At 48.5% G+C, this 25,675-nt stretch overlaps 2 protein-coding genes across 8 annotated transcripts in view; both read left to right on the forward strand.

Moving 5' to 3' along the window:
- The window catches only part of LOC139048756 (zinc finger protein 271-like), a 344,730-nt gene that overhangs the window by 197,425 nt on the left and 121,630 nt on the right, over positions 1-25,675 (forward strand). The window lies entirely within an intron of this gene.
- Positions 1-25,675, forward strand: part of LOC139048676 (zinc finger protein 84-like) — a 75,376-nt gene that overhangs the window by 2,664 nt on the left and 47,037 nt on the right. Inside the window, exons 2-3 of the mRNA XM_070523167.1 lie at positions 2,049-2,115; positions 8,216-8,263. Of these exons, the coding sequence (XP_070379268.1) occupies positions 2,049-2,115; positions 8,216-8,263 (115 nt within the window). The remainder of the gene's footprint in view (positions 1-2,048; positions 2,116-8,215; positions 8,264-25,675) is intronic.

A 25,675-nucleotide genomic window follows, 5' to 3' on the forward strand; every position in this document is an offset into this window, starting at 1 on the left:
TCAAAATCGCCGGCTCTCCTCGCACCACATCGAAAGAGTGCGCGTGCAGCTATATATTTCGCACCAGAAACTTGCTTCGGACCAAAGCCAATTAAAGTAACGGTTTTATTTTTAATGAAAGTGTATGCATGCTGCAAAAACATGTTCGTGAGAAAAAATAAAAGCGAAACAGACCGAGAAGCAACCTACGTGTAGAGAAAAGGCAAAACCAGTGCATTCAAGAAAAAAAATATTCCACTCCTAAATGAGCCAAATTTGCGATCGGGATTCCTGCAAAAAATGTATAAAAACACCAGTTTCATTGTGCCTTTATTATGTATAAATTCGTAAGCCCAGTTGAACACTAGCTGCTGCCTATAGAGGATGTCACAGGATGGCCGACACAAGAATTCTACGGCAGGCATCCATTATCCTTGTCTTCAGCTAATCTGATGTCTGTCTCGATTATATAAGCGTGGTCTTTCACATAACCCCAAAGAAAGAAATTGAGTGGAGAACTAGTTAGGTGCGGTAGCCGGCCAATTTACATTCCCATGCCTTCCAATCTATTGCGCACGAAAAGACGCACGTTGGAAGGCGCTGCTTTATGATGCGGGTGGGGGTGCAATCGGGTGGTATTCTCCATATTTCGCAATGTGTATTTATCAATTCTTAAAAATTAGTGTGCAATTAGTATGTCGCTGACAATACGGTAGCTATATGTCCCTTGGCTGTGCCTACAAATGCCACATTGACAGTGATATTTAGGGTAGTACATCTCGAGTTAGATAATTCATTACAGTGACCTAATGAAATCTCAGTAACAAAAAAATTACTTGCAGCCACTCCACTGTACTGGAAACAATATGCACTACCTCTTCTTCGAGTAACGCATTGCTGCTTTTTAAATCTTGGTGATTGATAGTTCATTGGGACACCCTCTATATATTTATGACCTTTGCATGCAAATGACGATGTCTCCATCCCTAATAAATGTGATAAATTGGAATTTTTTTTCTTGAGTCTGTAGCATTGCTTACTGGAAAGAAGCAGTACTGAAACACATAATTCACGTGCATTTCACACGCCGTTGATAAGAGACTCTGCTGAGGGGTCGCTGAAGTGTATAAGTTTTCTTTTAGAGTAAAAAAAGCATGCAAAGCAATTTGAGGCAGGGTGAACATAAAGCAACATATTCATTCTCGAGGCATAGGCCATCCATACCTTTAGAAATAATTGTTAATTCGCTACCTCCTTCTCTATAAAAGGTATGAAATTTGTCCTGTGTATATATTTAAGTATATTACGAATGCATAGTGTTTACAGTGTAAATGTAAAACAATTTTGAAATTCGAAAATATGCATGAGGCAGCTGCCGCTGGTGCTTCTCACGTGCTTGCCCTTGGTCAGGATTTGCAGAAATAAAGTGAAAGCATGAATTAAAATCTGTCCACGTCCGCGCCAACAAAGATTCAGGAAGCGATTAGCCACAATAAAATTTTAAATGAAAAGGTCGAAAAAAGTCAAAAGAAACATTAAAAGATGGGGGTGAAAAAGCTCTAGTAGTGATACTTTAGGTGTGGGAGGGGTATGGGGGGAGGCTTCGGCATCGTGGGTGGGTGGGGAGGCCAAGCCACCCCCCCCCCCCCCCCCGGGATACTCCGAAGGGGTCTGGCTTGTTTTACATTTGCTACCTGAACCTGAAGAACCCCTTGCGTTCGCTGGGGACCCTTGCCACCGTGGCAAACAAGCACAAGGAACAGCTGACCTTTCACCTTGGCAGCAATATTCTGGGAATCGAAAAGGTTCCGATGCTTGTTATCGGTAAGTCAACGAGGTCGAGGTGTTTTTGGAGAGTGCGTGTTCAAATGCTGTATGAAGCCAACAAGAAAGTGTGGATAATGTAACATCTATTCAAAAAGCGCATTCAGAAGCTGGTGAGGAAGTTGTAGTGTCAAGGACACAAGGTTTTAATAACAATGGGCAACTGCGTTGCACGTAGCCATGTCAACGGCCTCCAAACTACACAAGTGGAATTCTTGCCGCCAAACGCAACATTACTCCTGCAGCCAATGGACCAAGGGATTATCTGGACTCGAGTACCTCCATTCGTCACGTGTGCTTTATCTCGTGGGGGTATGTTTGTGCAGTGACAAATGCTACAATGTTGACTTTATCTCTGCAGTCAGCGTGCCTTTGGCTGCATGGAGGCCTTGACTAAGAACAGTCTGAAGCCACGCAGGCTTCACGATCCAGCGTGAAATGCCATCGTCATGCAATGATTGCAGCTCTAGCAACCTGATCTGTAGACTTCACCTACTGACCTCATCGGGCATTTGCTTATGGAAATGAGCCTGGAGCAGTTCTCCAATGCTGCAAACGAGATCTAGTTTTGTGCTGTACTTGCTAACGACAAAATAGTTTGTCAGGTGCTGTAAGAAGATGAGTTGTACTCCCGCATTGGGGAGGAGCCAATGATTGTTGCCAACTAGCTCTGAACTGACGCAAGCTTGCATGGTGCTTCAGGCCATTTACAATGAGAATGACACCCTGTCAATGTGCAAGCTAATTTATTGGTGCAACAACATAGCACGTCACAGAAACATATTCACGAGTTTAATTCGCTGGGTAAATGCCCGGTATGCCCGATTTTCTGGAGGCAATCTCAAGTTGGTCGGTAACTGTAAACAAGTGGAAAAATGAAATCTAACAAAGCTTCAATACATTTCAAGAGTGCGAACATTTACAGCAGAATCTGTATGAGTCTTGGGATGATGCGAAAATTCATATCGCTCAAAAACAAAACTAATTGGGAAATTATGGTGCGGGGATGCACAGTGATATAGTTGACTTCTCAAAATTTTACATTTTCAAGGCATTTTTTTTTCTGCAGCCTTAAAGAAGTCAAAGTCCTTTTAGATTTACACTTCTCAGTGTTATGTTTGATTTTCCATAGGCTGGGTGCTGTGTCCGGTGGCAGGCTAGCTTGGTTAAATCAACGGAAGCTTTATGCTAGAATTTCTCCACACAAAATGCATTACAGCTTACCTTGATGCTTGTTATCATAGAGCCGAACTTTCTACCGTTGAACTTTTGTACCCTCGTAACTAGCCGGTGTCACGCTATATGCTAGTGTGACCAGATTGTGAACATGGACTTTGTCAACCCTGCTCAGAGAAAGGCTTCCTGGCATGTGCCAAACACCATATATGTAGTAGCAGTGATGGTATGGCCTCATTGATTAATTACCATAGTTGGCAAGCACCGCCTTGCATAGCCCTGCAGAAGTTGTGATGCACTGCACACTGTACTCTTGGATTCAACTTATGCGCAAGGGCTCTGTGGACCCTGAAAACGCTTTTGCGAACCCTTATGAAACCACTGCTGTAGAGAAAATAATCGTTAATCAGCACTACCTTTGCTGTAATATTCGTAGACAGTAGATGTTTCGAAGAGCTAGGGAGGTTGGATCCAGCAACAAACCCGTCCTATATAGTGAGCATGTACGATCTTTGCATTGGCGCCTTCCAACGAAGCAAGCAGCACTTGGCTATCATCATCATCAGTTGCCCATGTGGGAAGTCTCGGCAGTTCAGCAATAGTCTCAGTACCTTCAGCTTCCAGTCGCCATTAGACCTTTTTTGCATGTTTTCAAGCAGGCATGATGTGATCATTGTGTATGTAAAGTAGCGACCAATGCTTGTGGGAATACGGGAGGCATGGCTATGCGAAAAGCCTCGTTACCGGTGCCTCATGAACGTTGCGGCGCACGCATAATGAAAGCCATTTGCGGAAGGCCCGGCGAGTTGTCTGCCACGACTTCATGAGGCGCAGTTGGTGGCACTCCGCGGAGGGCTTCCACGAGCTCCAGTGTTCCCGCTAGCAGTGGTCGCCCCTGTAGATCTTCAGCACACCATGCTGCCTAGGCTGTGCCAGTGACGGGTTTCAAAGTGCTAAAAAATTCGCCTCAAGGTTATTTGGAAGCTGATGAATGTAACCCAACAATGCTACAGGCTGATGTAGCTGCATTTTTTTACAGTGCGTCAGAGGACGAGGCCTTCAGTGGCTTTGAGGGAAATGCAGTAAATGTCGATTTCCTGGGCAAGTGCAAGGTTTAGCTAAATCTAATTTTTATCCCAAATAGCAGATGTGTGTTTAGTTTTGAGAGAACTAGGTTTTTATAGAATGTCGGCGTTTGCTGAAGAGGAGGAAAAATTACAACCTAGATATTTGAATATGCGATTACCATCAGAAATAAAGATGCATTTTCCCCGACATATCATTAATTATGGGAAGGTCAGGAGATAACTTATGATAGCAAAGTGTCATTCAATAGTATATATTGATTGCCATTGTTTACGGTATGTAATATGCGCATAGATTTACGCTTCTCAGTGTTAAGTTTGATTATCCGCTTGCTACGCCGGAGTAAAACACGTAAAATACGACTACAGAGCAAAGAGCTTTGGGAAAATGTGAAAGAAGTCAACATCAAATCCTTGATCTGAAGTGACGAACCAATCATTAATGAAACAAAGAACTTGGGTATCACATAAAATATTCTTTCAAGATCCTGCTGACGTGAATAAAAGAATGAGTTACTTTCCAGAAAATTGATGAGGTGAGAATATATACGGTGTTTTAAAAGTTTCCATGGAATGATAGATGAGATAGGGTGGTGGTCCTCAGGACAGTGCACATCAGCTGATTTATGGACTGCAGCCGCCTTCTCAGTTTTCCAGCCATTAGACTTCTGGTTATTCGATTGCTGTTAAATAGCGACGAGGGTCCTTGGAAAGCTTCGCATTTTATTTATCAACTTATTTTGGATGAAATTTAGTAAGCAGGCACATCGCTGAATGGAGATTTAAAGTGTGCAAACAGATTTCAAGTATGTAATCTATATAAATAAGTAGATGTGACGAAATGCCAAATTGCAATTCGGTAACTTCTCTCAGGTTATAGTAAATTATTATTCGAAAAACTAATGATCAGAAATATATGGTTATCCTCAAAGGCCGACCGCAGAAATTAAAGCTGATAAAACATTGGTGCAGTTTTACTATTCATAAAAAACTTTTCGACATTGCAGATAAGTTTCCTTACTCTAATTAGATTACATATCACCTGATTAATAATGTGCCAAGGTCATCAAAGTAAGAAATCTTTAGCCTGTAGTTTGGTTCTAACTGAAAAAAAAAAACGATACCAAGTTCGCTTAAATCCGTTCATGGAGACATTCTTAAGATTTCTGCAATGCAGAGGCACCTCACACACACACACACAAATGCTGAGAAAGTCTAACTCAAACTTTGTAAGTGTTGGGACTTTTAGCTGTTGTGTCTGACGAAAAGAAAAGCTTTAGAATAAAGCTCACCTTTTCCTGAACGGAAAGAAACCAAATGTATTTAAATCAGTTCATTCACTCGTAAGGAACCTCAATTAGATGCTTTTTGATAAAGGTGGTTAAATTTCCTGCTTGTATGAAGCAGCATTCGTTTTCAATATGCGAAAATGAATCGCACAGCAAAGCTCACAATACCGCACGAGAATATGCGCACGAGATCCATGTTGTGGTCAACACAAATTGCATGTAGCAGACGCTGTGCTGCATTTTACATTTCTAGATGCTGCAAATGCGCTGTATCCACCAATGGTGACGTTATAGGTGCATCAAGTCACTAAACAGGGTTATACTGCAAGAATCTGACTCTTCAGAGACTTGCAAGGGTAAGCGCCAGTGCACCGTTTATGGTCCTGTATGGTTTGCTAAGTAAAGCGGCACGTGTGCTATGTCAGCATTATTATGTATTCCATGACTCTATGACATGGGGCAGTTTGTTATGCTAGACAGGCACGTATCCAGGGGGGGGGGGGGGCCGGGGGGGCCCGGGCCCCCCCCGAAATCAAGTGGCATACCCCCCCCCCCCCCCTCCCCAAACACGCCACCACTCCTCACACATTCCTAAAGCGCCGCCAGATTAATGTGGAGACTTGGCAGCTGTTCATCGGTCAGCATTATGCTGCCTTTTTCACTCCTTTTAGATGGTGGTAGTTATCGGCATCTCTTGTAATGTGAAGGACAGTTTTCTCATAGATTCTGCACCGGCGCGATTAACTTGAGATGCATTCAGTTGTCACCATCTATTCAACCGTCACGCGCATAGCTGTTGCTTTTGTTAGTTCAACCTTCTTTGTCTAGCTGATCCTGGGACCAGGAGAGGGATGCGGCTGTTACTCAGCTGGTCTGTACTCTCATGGAACGAGTTGCGGCCGGAGAAAACGCCAATTCCGTTTAACTTATCCCTTTGCTTCATTGTTTCCTTGAGTTACGGCTCGCCGCGACGCTGGCAGATGCCCAGAATCATATACACGTGATATGGGTTAGATAATGTGGGAAATAAAATAATGTGAAAGAGCGACCATCATGAAACCCTGCAATAACCCTTAAACCCATAAGCAAGATGGCTGTCGCCCGTTACCTCATCTGTTTTTCCCTAATTGTATAGCACTTTTCGTGCAAAATTGGCAACTGGAAACAAAAATCGCAAGCAGTGTAGAAATTAAGCGATCTACTAAGGGAGAAAGCCAAGGCAACAACCAAACTGCAAGCAAAAGCGAATAATAAAAAAGTTAACCGTTGTTTATGAGAATATTTATGGATCAACATTTTTTTATTTAAAAAGGAAGTAGGGAAAACGCCGCCGGAAGTGGAGAACAATTACTTGTTTTGAATGACGCTTCTACAGTTATCGGTGGAACCGCCTCACGTAGCCACTTCTCTGCTGTGCTTATGTGGGTGTTTTTCTAACCTTTCGCGGTGAGCGCAGTACGTCTAGAATCGCAGAGTCCTGCGCTCTACGCGGTTGTATGGGACTGGCGGCCGCACAGCGTTACGCTATTCGCGGAACTGTCAAAACTGATCAACAAGGCGAAAATAACTGATATTCGAAACTATAACATGAGAAAGACTGAAGAAGCCGTAAGAAATGAACGCAGCCTGAAATGAGTAGAAAAGAAACCTGGCACAGGACAAACCATGATGTATGCACTAAAAGATAAGAAGGATAATATCATCAGCAATCTCGAAGATATAGTAAAAGCAGGGGAAAAATTCTAAGTGGACCTGTATACAGTACCCAGAGGAGTCACGATACTTCACTTAGAAACAGTAGTGAACAGGATACAGAAACTCTCCTATAACTAGCGATGAGGTCAGAAGGGCGCTGCAAGACATGAAACGATGAAGAGCGGGAGGAGAAGGTGGAATAACAGTCCGTTTAATCAAAGATGAAGGAGACATAATGCTCAGAAAACTGGCGGCTCTTTATACGAAGTGTCTATCGACTGCAAAGGTCCCAGGAAACTGGAAGAATGCAGACATTATACTCATCCACAAAAGAGGAGACCTTAAAGAACTTAAAAATTATGGGACCATTAGCTTGCTCGCAGTATTTTATAAAATATTCACCAAAACAGTATCCAATAGAATAAGGGCAACACTAGGTTTTGACAACCAAGGGAACAGGCTGGCTTCAGGAAGAGATACATTACAATGGATCACATCCATGTCATCAATCAGGTTATCGCGAAATCTGCAGAGTACAATAAGCCTCTCTATGTGGCTTATATAGATTGCGAAAAGGCATTTGATTCAGTAGAGATACCAGCAATCATAGAGGCACTACGTAATCAAGGAGTACACAACGCTTACGTAAAAAGCTTGGAAAATATTGCTACATGCGTGTGGTATTTGTTTGTTTAAACGAGGCGCTTAGGCGCCATCACTCCAGAAAAGAGGAGGAAGAACGAACTGGGCTCGCGCTTTGAATCTAACCGGTCAGCGCTGCGACCGTTGTTGTAAATATATTCTGTAAATAGTTTCTCGTCTTACTGACTCGTCCTTCGCGTAAGAATATCTACAGAGGTTCTACAGCTACCTTAATTCTACACAAGAAAAGCAGGGAGATACCTATAGAGAAAGGGGTCAGACAGGGAGACACAATTTCTCCAAAGCTATTCACTGCGTGCTTAGAAGAATTCAAGCTATTAAACTGGAAAGGCTTAGGAGTAAAGATCGACGGCAGATATCTCATCAACCTTCGGTTTGCCGATGGCATTGTTCTATTCAACAAGAATGCAGACGAGTTACAACAAATGATTGGAGACCTAACAGAGAGAGTGTAAGAGTGGGGTTGAATATTAATATGCAGAAGATGAAGATAATGATAAAGAGCCGGGCAAAGAAACAAGAGATCAGGATCGCCAGTCGGCCATAGAGACTGTGAAGGAATACGTTTACCTAGGTCAATTAATCACAGGGAACCCTGATCATGAGACGGAAATTGACAGAAGAATAAAAATAGGTTGGATCGCATAGGGCAGACATTGCCAGCTCCTGACTGGAAGCTTACCATTATTATTGAAAAGTAAGGTGTGCAATCAGTGCATTTTGTCAGTGCTGACATATGGGGCAGAGACTTGAGAGCAAGTTGAGGACCGCGCAAAGAGCGATCGAACGAAGATTCCTAGGCATAACGTTAAGAGAGAAAAAGAGAGCGGTTTGGATCAGTGAGCGAACGGGTATAGACGATTTTCTAATTGATATCAAGAGGAAAAAATGTAGCTGGGCAGGTCATGTAATTCGCTGGTTGGATAACCGTTGGACCATTAGGGTTACAGAATGGGTACCAAGAGAAGGGAAACGCAATCGAGGACGACAAAACATTAGGTGGAGCGATGAAATTAGGAAATTCGTGGGCGCTAGTTGGAATCGGTTCGCGCAGGACGGGGGTAATTGGAAATCGCATGGAGAGGCCTTCGTCCTGCAGTGGACATAAAACAGGATGATGATGATGATGATGATGATGATGATGATGATGGAGGTGGTGCCCCCCCCCCCCGAAAAAAAAAACCTGGGTACGTGCCTGATGCTAGAGCTAAACTGCTAACGTGATATGGAATTGCATGATGCTTCTAAGACTTTTGCTGTCCAGCATGATCTGATGAATGGCTCTTCTGATAGTTGCGACAAACGCTTTCTCTTTCTCTGCGTACAATCAGATAATGATCGTGCTTTGCTTTCCGTAAGTGAGTCCGGTTTCGAACTTCTCAAAACAAGCGTTAAACAAATGCTGCTTGTAACATCATGGTGTGATCAAAGAAGAAATGGTGGGCCAACTTGGAAGCAGGCCTGTCAATGCCAACTGGAGCGTAGTTTCACTCTTGCCGTAGCAACAGCCAATCATGAGGCCTCTGTCAGCTTGCTGGCGTGATGAGCCATTAGCAAGGCCGCTTGCAATGAAAAATTTGTCAGAGCAGCGCCTGATTTTCTTTTTGTTCTTGCACTTGCTCTTGTGTGGGAATGAAAAGGTGGAACATTGATCTTTCGAACGATACCACCATGGTGGCATTCAGCGGTGCGAAAGACTAAAGATGGATCCATGAACGCTGATTTTTCTGCGTCAATCATGTTGTCCACGCTGACTTAACTTTTTTTATACACTTAGAGTGTGTTTTCAGCTTAATAATTATCACATCATAATCTGGCTTCCAGCCCACATGGGACAGATCGAGGGTGCCCTGCCCAACCTCAATGAGTCTGCACACGGAGCTGCGCGAGGGATCATCAACCGCGTACCTACCGGGCAGCGTGACGCCGGGGGTACTGACAATCGGGACTCTCCTTCCTCGTACACCGAAATTACTAAGCACTTTTACTTGGCTCGGAAGATCTACCCCCTCCCATATTGCAAACTCAATAGACCTCAGGCATGACACTGAAGGCCAAGATATAGTCCGGCGTTCTCAGCGCGCCAGGCCGCGGCAGGCGAAGTCGGATACGCTGCGCTAGCGACGCCAGGGGTGCAAGAAATTTGCTTCCTCTAGAGTTCGGCGTGCGCGTGCAGCTCGAGGCTGGCGCCATCTGTGCGTCCGGGAGCGCAACTTCACCGCCGCGGCGAACAGCTGTTTACATGGCGCATGCGCGTCTTGCATATACCCTCGCCTTTCGGGTAGCGCGCGCGCTTCTCGTTCCGCGCGCTGTTTGTGCACTAAAATGAAAACTTTTGCGGGATGGCGTTAACTCGTCCTGACAGCCAGAAAAAAAAACATAAGGTTTTACGTGCGAAAACCACTTTCTTTCTGACGTGGGCTTCTTTAAAGTGTACCTAAATCTAAGCACACAGGTGTTTTTCGCATTTCGCCCCCATCGAAATGCGGCCGCCGTGCCTGACAGCCAGAACATCGCACTCATATTATTAGTACTTCGGCTACGTCAAAAACGGAAGCGGACCATGTATGTACATGCGAAAGCTATTCGACAAGCGCCCTCAACTCGGCGACTACCACCAGCTAGTACAGGAGCTGCGAAATGCAGCTTACCTGTGGCGAGACCACACTGCTTTCGTATAGCTTCCCACGCGTTGTTCTTGCGCTCTGTGTCGCGGTGGTCCATGCGTTTCACATCGTATACACATGGAAGGTTGCAAATCGCTTCAAGCAGGCGTCCTCACTCGCGCTGTCATCCCACACGGATGTTCAAAAAACCACAGCCGCACTATCAATACGCGCACCGCAGGCCGCCATTCTGCCTTCTGCTCGCTGTCGCTGCAGCGCGCAGTGCATTCTGGTCTAGCGGCAGCCGCGTGAAATAGAACACGTTCTATGTCCGCGCCGCCGGCGTTGTGCTCGCCAAGCGCGCCTAAGCACGCCGGCTACGCCGGGACGCCGGACTGTAGAGTGCGCGCTTTTCACCGACGTCGCTTAACCGCGCCGCGCGTGGCCGCGCGCGCGCGTTACGCCGGACTATATCTTGCCCTTAAGGCTCCTACTGAAGAGGGCATACCCAAACCCCCTACTTCTTCACAAGATGTACCCCGAAATTCAGACGACAAAGGCATGTGCACTATGCAATGACTTAGCGAACTTAGCTCACATGCTCTGGCGATGCCCCGCGTTACGTGGCGATGAAAGTAACACTTCTTCACGCTGCGATGCTGTCCTACACAGCCCCAACCTCGAAGAACAGTTATGGGCTGTCCAGCGGGCCCGCTGCGCGCTAGGGCGCGCCCTAAAGGACCCTAAAAAAGTTTTTCATCCATCCATCCATAATACGAGCATTACAGAGGCCGAAACAATGGCTAAAAAAACGGAAAACTACTGAACTTCGGTATTCACACAGTGATGCTACTGCCCCACTGATTGCACTGAATCCTGCTATATTTCAGCGAAATATAAGAAATCTACGCCCACCCTATGCTGCAAGTGTTCCTTGACTTTTTGAAAACGAGGCTTGGTCCTTATGCACAGTTTCTACACACCATCAAAGTGGTATGGCGAAGACCAGACCAGCAGCTGTGTTATAACTTTGCGGTATACCAAATGAAGCTCCCCCAATTGAGCCCGGATCGTATTATGGTTCTATCCTTGGACTGTTCTCTATTTTGAATGTCTTCCACCCCACCGTGTGCGGGATGCATGGGCAACAGGACAGCATTGCTTTTCAGGCTGCCGTGAGCAATCACACTGGCGCATAAAAAAACTCTGCGCTGCTCCCTCTTATGACCAATGTAAAATGGTAATCCGTTTCAGACGCTGTGTAGTGTCCTGTTTGATATTTCCAGCTTAACACGTGGTGGAACACCAATAGCACCAAACAGCGCTGAGTGCAAGCCGTTGTGCCATCCTGTGCCAAAACGGCATTGTAGCAAAAAAAATCGCTGAGCCTGCACCAAAGTGTACAAAGAGCGAATCATTCCTTCCATTGCTAGAAAGATCGAAATCAGAACCAACAGCACGTTATCATAATCATTATAGAAGGAAGCGGAGTCCCCTCCATACTCTATGGGTTCGTCGGAGCCGTCGAGTTCGTCATATGCACTTTTTCTGACGGAAGGACGATGTAGTGCCACTTGTTTGATCCGCACCGATGGCACCGGCTGTTTGAATCTCAGCGCTGCCACCAGCTGTTGGAACCTCAGTGCTGACACCCGTTGTTGCAACCGGACCGTTGGCGTCCGTTGTTGCAAATGGGTCGCAAACCCCAAGGGTAGCGTTGGCCTGGCGGCCTGGGGCACACTGGAAGCATCCGAAGGTCCCAGCAAAGCATGAGGCGACTGCTAACAGAACAACTTGTTTATTCTAGCATCGCAAAGAGCGGGCGGTCAGGTCGACCGAAGTAGAGAGACGGGAGAGCACGTTACTCAACAGAAGAAATCGGAGCCTCTCTCCTGGCGTCCGGGGGCAGCTGCTCTTATACTCTTGGCGTCGCGGGCAAGAAGGAAGGTCACGAGATGACACCACGTGACAGCGAGCTACGGACGGACTGAGAGACACGTTGGGACAAGGAGGTGACGCATCAGCCGGGCCGGCGCCGGTCAGACCTCCTCGCTTCACACTGGGGGAGCTCCTCTCCCCGGCTGCCGCGCTTTGACAAGCGTGGGCACACACACACACACGCACACACAATGACACGTGGCACTGAACATGCCGGGACGCGCTCGGCGGGGATGCGTCGCGGCTGCCCCGAACGGGCCAAAATGTCCGCCGCTTTGAACGAAGCCCCGACGTCCGTTGCATCCGCGCCGGCCATATCGCGCGTCGGCGAAACGTAACAGACCGCCCCGCCGGGGGAGGGAGATCCCGATGGTCAGGGGACTGCATCCGCTGTCCGGAGGGATGTCGCTCGATGATGCTCATAACCGAAGTCGGTCGTCCCTCGGCGTTTCTTGAGCGCAGCGCAACGAGAAGGCCTCGTTCTCACGTTCAGGTTCACACAGGACACTGCAAAGTGACTTCAGGAGAGCTGCCATTTTTGTTCTCTTTCCCAGCAAGCGTTAGAACTGCGCCGAAACTCAGCCGCTCAGTCAGCAAGCACGGCACAACCCTCACTAAGCCATGCCAGGCTCTTTCCCCTTTTATACTACTGCCTAGTTCCTTACAGTAGTCTATCGCAGCACTCAGAACGCGTCCACAAATCGGAAAATTGCACTAGAAAGCACATCATCACTTTGAAACACTACACAAAAGCAGTATGTTAAAAATCCTGCCTCAGGAAGAAAAACATCAATAACAAACAATTTTGAGGCTGATTCCCACGTTAGGGGCTTCGACTTAAGCCATCGGCGTTACCGTTGAGACTCCCCTTTTTGTAACGCACCTCAAAGGAATATTGTTGCAAAGCGAGGCTCCAGTGCAGGAGGCGACCATTTGTGAAAGAGATGGTCTGCAGCCATTGGAGAGGGCAGTGATCCGTTTCGCAGCATGCGAAGCGGAGATCGCAGCGAGCAACCGTACACTAGCTCAGCTGGCGAAAACCCCGTAGCCGCATGCGGCGCGGTCCTCAATGCAAACCTCACCCCAGGCAGAAACAGCTCCCAGTCAGTTTGCTGTTCAAACCACAATGCTCTCAACACGCGCTTCATGACGAAGTGGAGCTTCTCAACGGAATTCGACTGGGGGTGGTGCACTGAGCTGTGTAACAGCCTTACCCCGCACCTTTCGAGAAAGGCTGTCGTCAAAGCGCTAGTTAACACTGTGCCCTGATCTGATTGGATTTCCGCAGGAAAACCAACTCGCGCAAATATGGACAGTAGTGCATTGACTATCTCAACTGAGCTGAGTTCTTTAAGTGGCACTGCTTCAGGGAACTTTGTCGCTGGGCAGATCACAGTCAAAATGTGTCTGTACCCCGTGGCTGTTACCGGCGGAGGTCCCACTGTATCAATAACGAGCCGTTTAAAAGGCTCCGTAATGATAGCAGGGTGTCTACCAACCGGGAAAACCGGGAATTCTCAGGGAATTTGTATAGTCTGGAAAAACTCAGGGAAAACTCAGGGAATTTGTACCTTTCTCAGGGAAAAGTCGCAGTAATGCTGGCTCGAGTAACAGAGAGGACGCACTTTATACGATTCGTACGAAGCGCGTTTTCTCCACAGCCATCGCCGGGCTCCCGCACTGTACTTTCTAGAGAACGTGCCAGGAAAGCGGCAAAAAGCGCAGTGCTTCAAATTTCTAAGCGATTCGAAATTATGCGGACATTTCCCGGCGCCACGTACTGCAGAGAACGGGCTTCGTTAGGCTCGCAATCAAGTTTTTCGACGGTCGCCGGCGTCCCCCCCCCCCCCCACTTGTTGTTTCCCAGCCGAGAAAGCTCCAGCGAGGCGGCAGAAAGCGTTGCGAGCGAGACTATAAACTCGCGGACAACTTTCTACGGGGGCGGAGCTTCTGCCCATGTGTTACCGCACCAACTAGTCCGTCAGCGCTTGACAGTGCTTTCGGTTGCTCGGAGAAGACGCTAAATCGACGCTGCTTCCACGAGCGGCGGTTCCCTTTTGTCCAGACAGGGAAGGGAAAAGCCGCAAAATAAGTAACCTTTTACGTTCAGTGGTGTATTTTGTTTTATTCAACTGTTTCTAATAAGATGTGTGTTTTCTCTTCCCCAGCTTAAACTAACGTGGATGAAAACGCGGGACTCTTCAGAAGGGCTCACTTGCGCGCGCTTTGCCTCCGTAGCTTTCCCTGTAGAGTTACAGAAAGTTGTCGCTACGCTTCCGCTTTCCAAAACTAACTTTTCCTGCGCAATGCTTCGATGGAAGCGTCCATTTCTACCTTGAGGGGTGGGACGCGCGGGACGCAGGCGGCAAAGCAGAGGGCGACTATAGCTTCGCGCCCTGCCATAACGCTGCCGCGAGCTGCCGACGCTGACAGAGATACAAAGTATGGAATCGTGTCGCATTTTTTAAGTTTTAGTGACCCCGTTCTGGCCCGACTTGGTTTAGTTACAGCAGTGGTGCAGCAGGCAAGCTTTGTTCGGTGTCAAGTATGAGCGCGTCCAAGTGTACTTTCGTCCAGGACTGGACGAATCCGAAACATTGTGAGTTTGCCACCTGGGTTAGGCCCGTTGAAAATAACGCGAACGCGGCGTACTGTACCCTATGCAGAAAGCAGCTTTCGCTGAGCAACTTGGGAAGAAGAGCGCTCACAAGTCACGCTGTTAGTAAGAAACACCGCCTTGCTGCAAACGGAGCCAGGACGCCTTCTGTAGCTTCGTTTCTTACGCCGCCAGCAAGTGAACCATCGGGCGCTGTTGTGACCAAAGCTGGGCCAGTGGCGTCAGGTTCTGCGCCGCCTTCATCTTCTTCAACCACAGCTACGGACATCCAACCCGAGCGTGCGGCAAAGGATATTTTTCAACGTGACACAGACGTGATAAATGCTGAGGTGATGTGGTGTCTCAATGCTGTCATGACGCACACATCATTCCGTGCTGCCGCGGCATCGGCTTCTCTGTTCCCGTTGATGTTCCCATCATCAGCTACTGCCAAGAAAGTGCAGCTTGGCAAAGATAAGGTGGGATATACTATTGTCTATGGCCTCGCACCTTTCTTTAGAGAGAGCCTCGTGTCGGAATTGAACCAAGCCTCCTACCTCGTCTTAGCGTTTGACGAATCGTTAAACAAAGTTGCACAGAAGGAGCAAATGGACGTGTTGGTTCGCTTTTGGTCGGATGCAGAGGGAAGCGTGAAAACACGCTACCTGACGTCATGCTTTCTTGGGCGCACGCGAGCTGAAGAATTGGTGTCCGCATTTAAAAGTGCCACTGATGGACTCTCACGTTCGAAAATTCTTCAAATATCAATGGACGGGCCAAACGTCAACATGAAGTTTCTCCGTGAGATCAAACAAGAACTGTGTGAATCCAATGACGGCCGCCAAATTCTCGACGTTGGAAGCTGTGGCCTTCATGTGGTGAACGGCGCGTTCAAAACCGGACACGCGGCAACAGGATGGCAACTTGTGGAATTTCTCCGGGCTATGTACAATTTATTTAAATGCGTACCTGCCCGACGTGCTGAATACGCACGCATTACCGGGAGCAACATTTACCCTTTGAAGTTTTGCTCTGTGCGATGGCTTGAAAATGTTCGAGTAATTTCGAGGGCTCTTGAGGTCCTGCCTTACTTAAAGGTGTACGTTGAGTCGTGTCGAAACGAGAACAAGCGACCGACCAGCGCCAGTTACGGCGTCGTCGAAACATCCATCCAAGATCATCTGTTGTCTGCAAAGCTAACTTTTATGCTTTGTATCGCGGAAGAATTGCAGCCGTTCCTGGCTCAGTTCCAGATGGATTCGCCTATGCTTCCATTTCTTGGTACAGCATTGGAAAATCTTCTGCGATCACTCATGAGTAGAATAGTGAAGAAAGAAGTGATGATGGCAGCGGACAGTCCGTTGAAGTTGATAAAGGTTGACATGGACCAGCATGCGAACGTTCTTGCGACGCCCAAGATCGACCTTGGCTTTGCTACGAAGAATGCGCTCCGAAAGGCCCCAAAACTTTCAGATGGTACTATTTTTGAGTTCAGAAGGGACTGCACCGCTTTCATAAAGAACTGCGCCAAAAAAATCGCGGGAAGGTCGCCGTTGAAATTTAAGCTGACGAGGGGATCGTCCTCTCTGATTCCCGCATGCGCCCTGATTCCGGAGCTTGGGGAAAGGCGTTTCACTGATGCACTCGAAGTTGTGACGGAACACCAATGGATGACCGGAGCAGAAGCTAATCGGGCAATGCGGTCCTACAAGCATGTGTGCTCCTTAGCCTCGGCGCAAGCAGCGTTGAAAAATTTTAACAGGAGCACGGATCGGCTGGATACCCTTTGGGCAGGCATCTGTGGTTCACACAAGGAACTACTCACTTTTGCCAAGATGATTCTATCTCTTTCGGACGGAAATGCGTCTATGGAGCGGGGATTTTCTGTTAACAAGGGCTGTCTTGTCGAAAATCAGAAGGAACAATCTCTGGTCGCCCAACGAATCGTCTTTGACTCCGTGTCATCGGCTGGAGGAGTTGCCAGCGTAGAAGTGACTAAGAGAATGCGTCAAATGGTCCGTGGGGCGAACGCACGGTGGAAGGAGGAGCTAGAAAGGACGAAAACAGAAAGGGCCGACGCACTCAAGAACGAACGAGAAAGGAGGCGTGTCGCCGCATCTTTGAAGCAGCTCGAGCTAAAAAAACAGAAAGTGTTGGCTGACGCCGAGATGCAGGTGTCCCTCATTCAAACTGAAATAAACTCTCTAAAACAGTGAAACGCAACACTGGGGCGTTGTGCGCGAGCTGAGCGTATATCAGGACGGTTGACGTTGACTTTGTAGCTGCTGAGAGAGAATAACTTGTGAGAAAGTTCGGGCCTCCAACCAAGATGGTTGCTATCACTTAATAAAAATAGCTCACTTTGAAAAATATTTGCTTCTGTGTGCGCCTCCTTTTTATTCGTATTTGACAATATTCGACTCAATTTGCAAAGGGCTTTACCATTTTTTTATCGAGAATATTTTACTTGCTGTGCATTTTACTAACCCTTCTGTTTTCTTTTTGAATGAAGTAAACATTACACCTTACTATTCAAGCTAGATTAAGTGTTTTTATAGTTGCAGTAGCAAATATATGGACACTCCAGGTGCGCTTTTACCGTCGCCAGCGCCGTGAGTCTCCGTATAAAGTCCAAGGGCGATAAAATCGTCGGCGTGCCCCGCACGCTGTGTGTGCGGGTGAAAGCCTACGCGGGTGAGCCGTCGACAGCGGCTCAATCTCGCGCACTCGACGGAGGAAAGCGGCGAGGAAGTGCACTGTCGCGGGCAAGGCACCAGGGGAACGGTCGAGACGCTCATTTGAGGGATCGACTTCCGTTTGTGTTCAGGCGCCAGTAAGAGCGGGCGCGAGAGAGAAGGCCTGGGTGCTTCTGCTCCTTGAATATATGACTCTGCCTAGGCACTACGGAGGATGTTTCTTAGCGCATATGTGTAGGCGTTTGTCTTCAGGCGTGCCGGCATTGCGGAGTGGAGTCGAGTTAGTTTACGCACGGACGCTGGCTGCCGGCGCGGTAAAATAGGTGTAGCAGCGGGCACTGACGCCCGATGTGGCGACCGCTGTCTCGGACATGCTGTCTCGCGGCTGCGGCGCTCGTGCTCAGTCAGTTCAGCGCAAATGGCTGAAAGGCCGCCGGTGACGATGACTGACTCAGCACCAGCGCCCCGGGCTCGAGAATGTCTGTCCGATGTACCTTCAGAGGCAAAGTTCTGACTGGTGTTGCAAAAGTCGTACGTGGGGCGCAGGTGTTCTCGGGCTTAGCGTCACAAGTTGACGGCTGGACGTAATTATGTTTATTCAATCGTCTGCTTTACTAATTGTAACAGCGTGTCATTATTTCGCATTATTGGCGACACTTCCAGGACACCAAAGCTAGAACCCGGACTGGTCCGTGGGTTGGGGCTCGCTGAGGCCTGCGCGTACCTGGGGTGTATAACATGGGATGTCCGCTATCGCGGACAGCCACTTTTTTTATGCGAACACCCCTTGGTACGCTTCGGCCTCCGCGGCACCAACCCACGGGGCGCCTTGCTTCCAGCTTGGATCCCCCAGCTACCCGTTGGGTGCCCTGGAGATCCTGCGCTGTCTGCTTTATTATCACCTAAGAAGCTCTCCTGAGTCCTCCGTTTACCGGTTACATGTGCGCTCCTGGAGAAGTGCTTGTCAAAAAATCCCATCTATCGTCGCGACGAAAAAAGCGACCCGCGACTTATACAACCTTGCCCCTTCAGAAACAGCGATCACCATTGGTATGGGGCGTCCGTGCCCACTGCTTCACCGCGCGGGCAGCCCGCGGACTCCGCACTCCGCAAAGCCGGCATGTCTAGGGACAAACGAATACAACACCAAGAAACCTCATCCGTAGTGCCTGGGCAGAGTCGTATTTTCAAGGAGCAAAAACCCCCAGATTGTCTCTCTCACGCCCGCTGTTACTCGCGCCTGCGCACAAACGGATGGCGATCCGCCAGTCTCGTGGGTAACGGTGGTGGCGGTGAGGGGAAGGGGGCGTTCTACTTCGGGCGGCCGCGCGCGCATGACCGGGCCGCTGTATCTTGAAAGCCATCTGCGACGGGGACAGGGTCCGCCGTGCGCTGTTTACCCCGCTTAGTTCGCGTTGAAGCGAGAGGCAGCACGAAAGTCAATTCGCTCATTGCTGCTGCCCCGCTTCCTCACTCTACCGTTGTGACAGCGATTTTCCGCGGTCATCAAGTGAGATGTGATCACAGTTGCTTCTGCATGCGTGACACCATGCTTGTTAATTTAGTTAGTAAGTAAATGTTACAAACTTATATGGCCAATAAAACTACTAGCCTTACTTCGTATAGCTGTCTACTAGTTTGCTATCGCGATCGATGCTTCGCCTTTCGGGCGAAGCTGCAACTTTTTTTTAACATGCTTATTAGAGAGTGATTGCATCGGGCGAGGTGGTGTCAGCCCGTCTAGGCATAAAAAAAAGTTCAGTGTCACTCATGGGATTTAGCAAAACCAATCAGGGAAAACCTGGAAAACTCAGGGAATTTGGAAACGTCAACTTGGTAGACACCCTGGATAGGTACCAACTTCAACGGCGCCTTCGATTTGTCCCCTGGTTTGCCCACCCGCTGACAGGTGTCGCATGTCTTCACAAAGTGGTCTGCGTCCCGAAAACACCCTGGCCAATAGTACTCTTGCAAGAGACGGTCCTTAGTTTTCTTAACTCCTAGGTGTCCGGACCACGAACCCCCATACGACAAGCGCAACAGATCCTGACGATAGCACTGAGGCACGATCAGCTGATCGAACTCCACTCCCCTGCGGTCTATATACTTCCGGTACAGGACCCCACCTCTTTCCACAAAGCGAGCATTTTTCTTGGCGATACCTTCTTTGACAATGCAGCGTATGTTTTCTAGGCTGCCATCCTTCTTTTGCTCGTCTATCAAAGCCGACCGGCTGACTTTTAGCAACCTATCAAGTCCGTCTAACGTAGGCGCTATGAGCAAATCTGCAGATAGCTCTTCTAGCTTCCCGCATCGGACATTTCCTCTCCAGTATCTGGTGCCTTTAACGCTGCAGACTCAGTTTTATTCAGCTCGGGCGTGATCTGAATATCAGCTTGCTGCGCCTCTGACCCTTTCTCATCGTTCGACAACGTCGGCCCCGCAACTACCGCCTTTGCAGCGAGCTCCCGAACCTTCGATCTGGTTTAGGCCTGAACGCTAGCCTCACCAAACAAAAGCCCCTTCTCGCGCAGGAGGTGATCGGACCTGTTCGAAAATAGGTACGGGTACTGGGGGGGCAGCATAGATGACACTGCCGCCTCCGTCTCAAGTGCTCCGAAAGGACCTTCAATAAGCACTTTTGCTACGGGTAGGCACACGCTATGAGCTTCCACGGCTTGCTTGATCCGTGCGCACTCGCCCGTGAACATATCGGGTTCTACGTAAGAGGGGTGAACTACATCCATCGTAGCTGCGGAATCGCGAAGCACTCGGCACTCTTTCCCGTTCACGAGGAGGTCTCGCATGTAAGGCTCGAGAAGCTTCATGTTCTCGTCAGTGCTGCATAACGACAAAAACACGACTTTTGTTTTTGTTTCTGGACACTGCGCCGAAAAATGACCCGGCTTCTGGCACGTATAACAAACGCGCGCTTGCCTCGTCTCGAACCGCTTTCTGCGTTCGGCTTCGGTTGCCGCCGTCTCCTTACGTTCGGTCGGACTGCTTTCACTCGCATCCGCACTACGTGTGTCCCCCTTTGCTCTCATGGGCGTGAACTTCGGCCTCTCAAACTTGGAGCCAAATTCACCCTTTTGACCGCCCTTAGCTCCGCGAGCCCGACGCGTCACAAACTCTTCGGCTAGCTCAGCGGCTCTAGCCACCGTACTAACGTCTGGCCTATCCAAGACCCAGTAGCGCACGTTCTCAGGTAACCGACTATAAAACTGTTCTAGCCCGAAACACTGCAGAACTTTCTCGTGGTCACCAAACGCTTTCTCTTCTTTGAGCCACTCCTGCATGTTTGACATTAGCCTGTGGGCAAACTCTGTATATGACTCACTTTTGCCCTTCTCATTTTCTCGAAACTTCCGACGGAACGCCTCCGCTGACAGCCTGTACTTTTTTAGCAGACTCGATTTCACTTTGTCGAAATCCTCTGCCTCCTCTCTCTCCAAGCGAGCGACTACGTCGGCCGCCTCGCCGGGTAACAAAGTGAGCAAGCGCTGTGGCCACGTTTCCCGAGAGAACCCCTGCTTCTCGCACGTTCGCTCAAAGTTAACCAGGAACAAACCAATGTCCTCTCCAAGCTTAAACGGCCGCATTAGGTCAGTCATTTTGAACAATACTCGTTCTCCTGCACTGTGTGCCTGACTTCCATTACGAGCGCGTTCCATCTCCACCTCGAGACGCTTCATTTCCAAAGCGTGTTGACGGTCACGCTCTTGTTTTTCTTTCTCTTTTCGTTCTTTTCGTTCAAGCTCATCTCTCTCTCTCTGTTCTTTACGTTCAAGCTCATCTTTCTCTTGTTGCTCTCTAAGTTCGCGCTCCTGTCTTTTTGCCGTCTCCCTCTCCTCAATGGTCTCAAGGCATTCCGACAGCTCGTCATCCTCAGCTCCTAACTCAAGAATAACCCTTAGCAGTTCTGGTTTTCTGAGTTTGTCTGAGACATCCAGACCCAACTCTCTTGCAAGCTCCAACAATTTCGGTTTGCGCAACGACTTCAAATCCATGGCTGCTCTGAATGCTGCTTTCTCTACTGCCTACTATTGTCTTGCCGCAACTAACCCGGCAGCAACGACAACCACAATTACCAGCTCTGTTTCGGACACTAACAAAAGCCTGGCAAAACTCAGAAGAAGAAAGTCCCGCACTCACCAAACCTCGCAGCCAAGAATTCAGCGCAGTCGTTACGCTGCAGGCAACCAGTCATCACACAGGGCTCGTTGCACTGCTCCCGGATGATCGTTGTGCTGCTCAGCATACAGTCAACCGCATATCTTCGCTGCTGGCCTCCGTTGTCGCGATCTCACCGCTGGCACCGGCTGTTTGAATCTCAGCGCTGCCACCAGCTGTTGGAACCCCAGTGCTGACACCCGTTGTTGCAACCGGACCGTTGGCGTCCGTTGTTGCAAATGGGTCGCAAGCCCCAAGGGTAGCATTGGCCTGGCGGCCTGGGGCACACTGGAAGCATCCGAAGGTCCCAGCAAAGCATGAGGCGACTGCTAACAGAACAACTTGTTTATTCTAGCATCGCAAAGAGCGGGCGGTCAGGTCGACCGAAGTAGAGAGACGGGAGAGCACGTTACTCAACAGAAGAAATCGGAGCCTCTCTCCTGGCGTCCGGGGGCAGCTGCTCTTATACTCTTGGCGTCGCGGGCAAGAAGGAAGGTCACGAGATGACACCACGTGACAGCGAGCTACGGACGGACTGAGAGACACGTTGGGACAAGGAGGTGACGCATCAGCCGGGCCGGCGCCGGTCAGACCTCCTCGCTTCACACTGGGGGAGCTCCTCTCCCCGGCTGCCGCGCTTTGACAACCGTGGGCACACACACACACACGCACACACAATGACACGTGGCACTGAACATGCCGGGACGCGCTCGGCGGGGATGCGTCGCGGCCGCTCCGAACGGGCCAAAATGTCCGCCGCTTTGAACGAAGCCCCGACGTCCGTTGCATCCGCGCCGGCCATATCGCGCGTCGTAGGCGAAACGTAACACACTGTATTGCTGCCGCTTTATTTCGGTGTTCAGCGAACCTGCGTAGTACCAGAGTCCTTCCATGTTTTTCAAAAAACATGGAAGGACTCTGGTAGTACCATGAGATTTGCTAAAGGGGGATATCACATTTTAGGAATAAAGTTAAGCTTTTGCTATGTTTATTGGTGAAAGCGGGGCTTTGCAAGAGAGCCGCTGCGATCACAGTCCCGCATGGTGTATAGTTTGAAGCATTCTTAATGAATGAGGTTAAATGTGGTACCCAGGTGTTGTAGCTTCGACGGGGCGGCCGGACGGAAGATTTACGGCATGAGGCCTAACGGCCGGGGCGCGCAGCGCCGCAAGCAAGAGCCGGACTGCTCCAGTCGGGGACCAGACGAAGAATCAATGTTTATTTCTGAGGAGGCAACTTACAGGAGGCACTTACAGGAGGCAACAACTTACAGGAGGCAACTTACAGGAGGCGCTGAGTGACGCCCTGATGTAAAGACCCAAAACCGAAGCCAGAAGTTACGGATACCACATCACCTTTCCCTTGAAAGGAAAAATTATCTACTCGCTCTCCTCGCAATAAAAGTCACGAGTCAAAGAACACATGTTAGTACTGCAACACAAATGATTAGTGATACATCTTTATGCAATATAAAATGATCTCTGGCTTTCCCATTTAAAAAGACGCACATGAACACTGAATATGAGTTATTGCAGTCCAGATCTGCAGTCCCAGTACCCGTCTTGGGAGGACGATGAGATGCAGCCTTGCACACACAGATACCACATAGAAAATTCACGAAATATACATAAGTATACAGTAACAAACATCTGTGTGCCCCCCTGGGACAGCACTGACGGGTGGCTCATTCGCCTTGAGCCTGACTCGAGACAGCCTATGTGGCTGTCGTGGATTGGCATTGTGCGTAAAAGCACTTTACACTCCATAGTGCCCCCCCCCACCCCTTAAGAATGCTAACGACTTTTAATGTTAAAACTTTTTTTGGCATGAAAGACAAATTAGTATGGCGGCTACTACCGTAGTGAAAATGCATACATGTTTATGCTGCAAGAAACGTAACATACAAGAAATGTATGGTATCCCTTCTCGGGGATGCTAAGAAATGAAGTGTTCCTACAACTAGGATCCACTGATAAATCTGCAGTATAGCAGTAAGTACAGGGTGCGTATAGCACCGTTTATGCTGCCAGAAATCCCCCCATTTGAAGGATACTGCTTATGTCTTATTCGGCTAACAAACATGAAAGGAAATACTTTTGGCGTTAAGAGCCGAATTCGCATGGGAGGGTTGAAACCTCTGTAGACCTAAGGCAACAAGCTACTTGGAAACATAATGCTTAAATCATTCCGGAGGTTGTCTATAGCGTGTAGACCTACGGAGGACTGGTTCAAGTTGTAGAGGAGGGACAGCAGAAGTGTTACTCGTACTGGGGCTAGAAGGTGTGTCAGAGACCTGAGTGCCTTCAGGGGCAGTGTCTTGGGGAGGAGTGTCGCACGGACGTTCAGGAGACTGTTCTGCACGGGGTGAACCCGGAGGTGGTGGTGGTGGTGAGACTGGTGGTTGCAAAGAGGTTGCAGCAGGAAAATGAGTACCAGTGGGAACTGGAAGAAAAGGTGGAAAACCATCGTCAAAGGATGTTCCATTATTGAAATGACTCCTTTCATTTGTTTCCTCTGACGTACCGAGTACTTCAGCAGTTTAGACGCGTTCCAACGCTTGCCATTTTCAAGCTGGAAAGTACTTCGACCTACATTGCTGTAAATCTTGAACGGACCGGAGTATTTAGGACCAGATTTCCGTGAAGTACGTACCCTAACCAGATCGCCTGGCTGAAACTGAGGACATTTAGTTGCGCGACGACGATCCGCATACTTTTTAGTGTTTTCCTGCTTTTCACGTACTCTACTCTGCACTTCGTGGCGCAACTTTGGAGAAAGCAAATTCAGGATGAATTGAAGGCATGTTTGCAACGTCCAGCCGAGTTCGTGGTTGTCGACTATGGAGCAGCATAGCTGGAGACACCGGTAGTCATATGTGGAGTAAACCTGTAAATTGCCAAGTATTCTAAGACCACAAGTCTGAGGTCTCGCTGTTTCAAAATAGCAATCTGTATGAATTCTTTAAGGACACGGTTAAATCTTTCTACCTGGCCATTGGCATGTGGGTAGTAAAGAGAGGACAAGAAATGCTTAATGCCTCTTTCCTTCAGGAAGTTTTCGAACTGTGCAGAAACAAACTGTGGTCCACTATCGGACACTATAGCATCAGGAAATCCTTCCCTACTGAATATGGACATGAGACTGTGCATGATGGCTTCCGATGTGACGGAAGGCATAAAAGCAACTTCGGGCCATTTGGAATGATAGTCAACCATGACCAAAGCAAAACGAGCATACTGTGGAGCACGATCAAGAGGGCCTATTATGTCTATGGCTAACTTTTCCCATGGTCTTAATGGCCATTCGACAGGTTGTAATGGCGCAAAAGATGGTTTGGCAGATTTATCTTCTTGTTGGCACACAAAGCAGTTTCCCACAAGTTCCTCAACTTGCATATCCATGTGAGGCCACCAGTAGATGCCTCTCAATCTGAGTTTGGTTTTAGTACTGCCTAAGTGACCTTCATGAACAATAGACAGGAGTGTCTGACGCAAGGAAGCAGGAGGAACGATACCTTCACCTCGGAGAAGCAGATTATCCATGTAGGACAATTCGGACTGTACAGCAGCATACGCCTGTAACTCTGGCGGAAGGTCCGCCGCAATTCTCCATCCTTTTACTATTTTATCTTTTAATGCTTGGCACACTGGATCTGCCTATGTGGCTGCTTGGAATTCCTCCTTTGTAATACAAGATGAAACTAAAGACACTATTTCCTCATCTAGTGCTGGTTAACATTCTGGAGGGACAGGTAGGCGTGAGAATGCGTCCGCAATGACATTTTGGTCACCTTTACAGTACTGAATGGAGAAATTGTAATACAGCAATCTTGCATTCCACCTTGAAATTTTTAACGGTCGCTGTCCAGGACCCTTTGAAGATAGCAATGCGACTAGAGCTTGGTGATCAGTTCGTAGAGTGAACTGTCGACCCCACAAGTAAACATGCCAATGTT

The sequence above is a fragment of the Dermacentor albipictus genome, chromosome 8 (assembly GCF_038994185.2).
Source record: "Dermacentor albipictus isolate Rhodes 1998 colony chromosome 8, USDA_Dalb.pri_finalv2, whole genome shotgun sequence".
Classification (NCBI taxonomy): Eukaryota; Metazoa; Arthropoda; class Arachnida; order Ixodida; family Ixodidae; genus Dermacentor; species Dermacentor albipictus.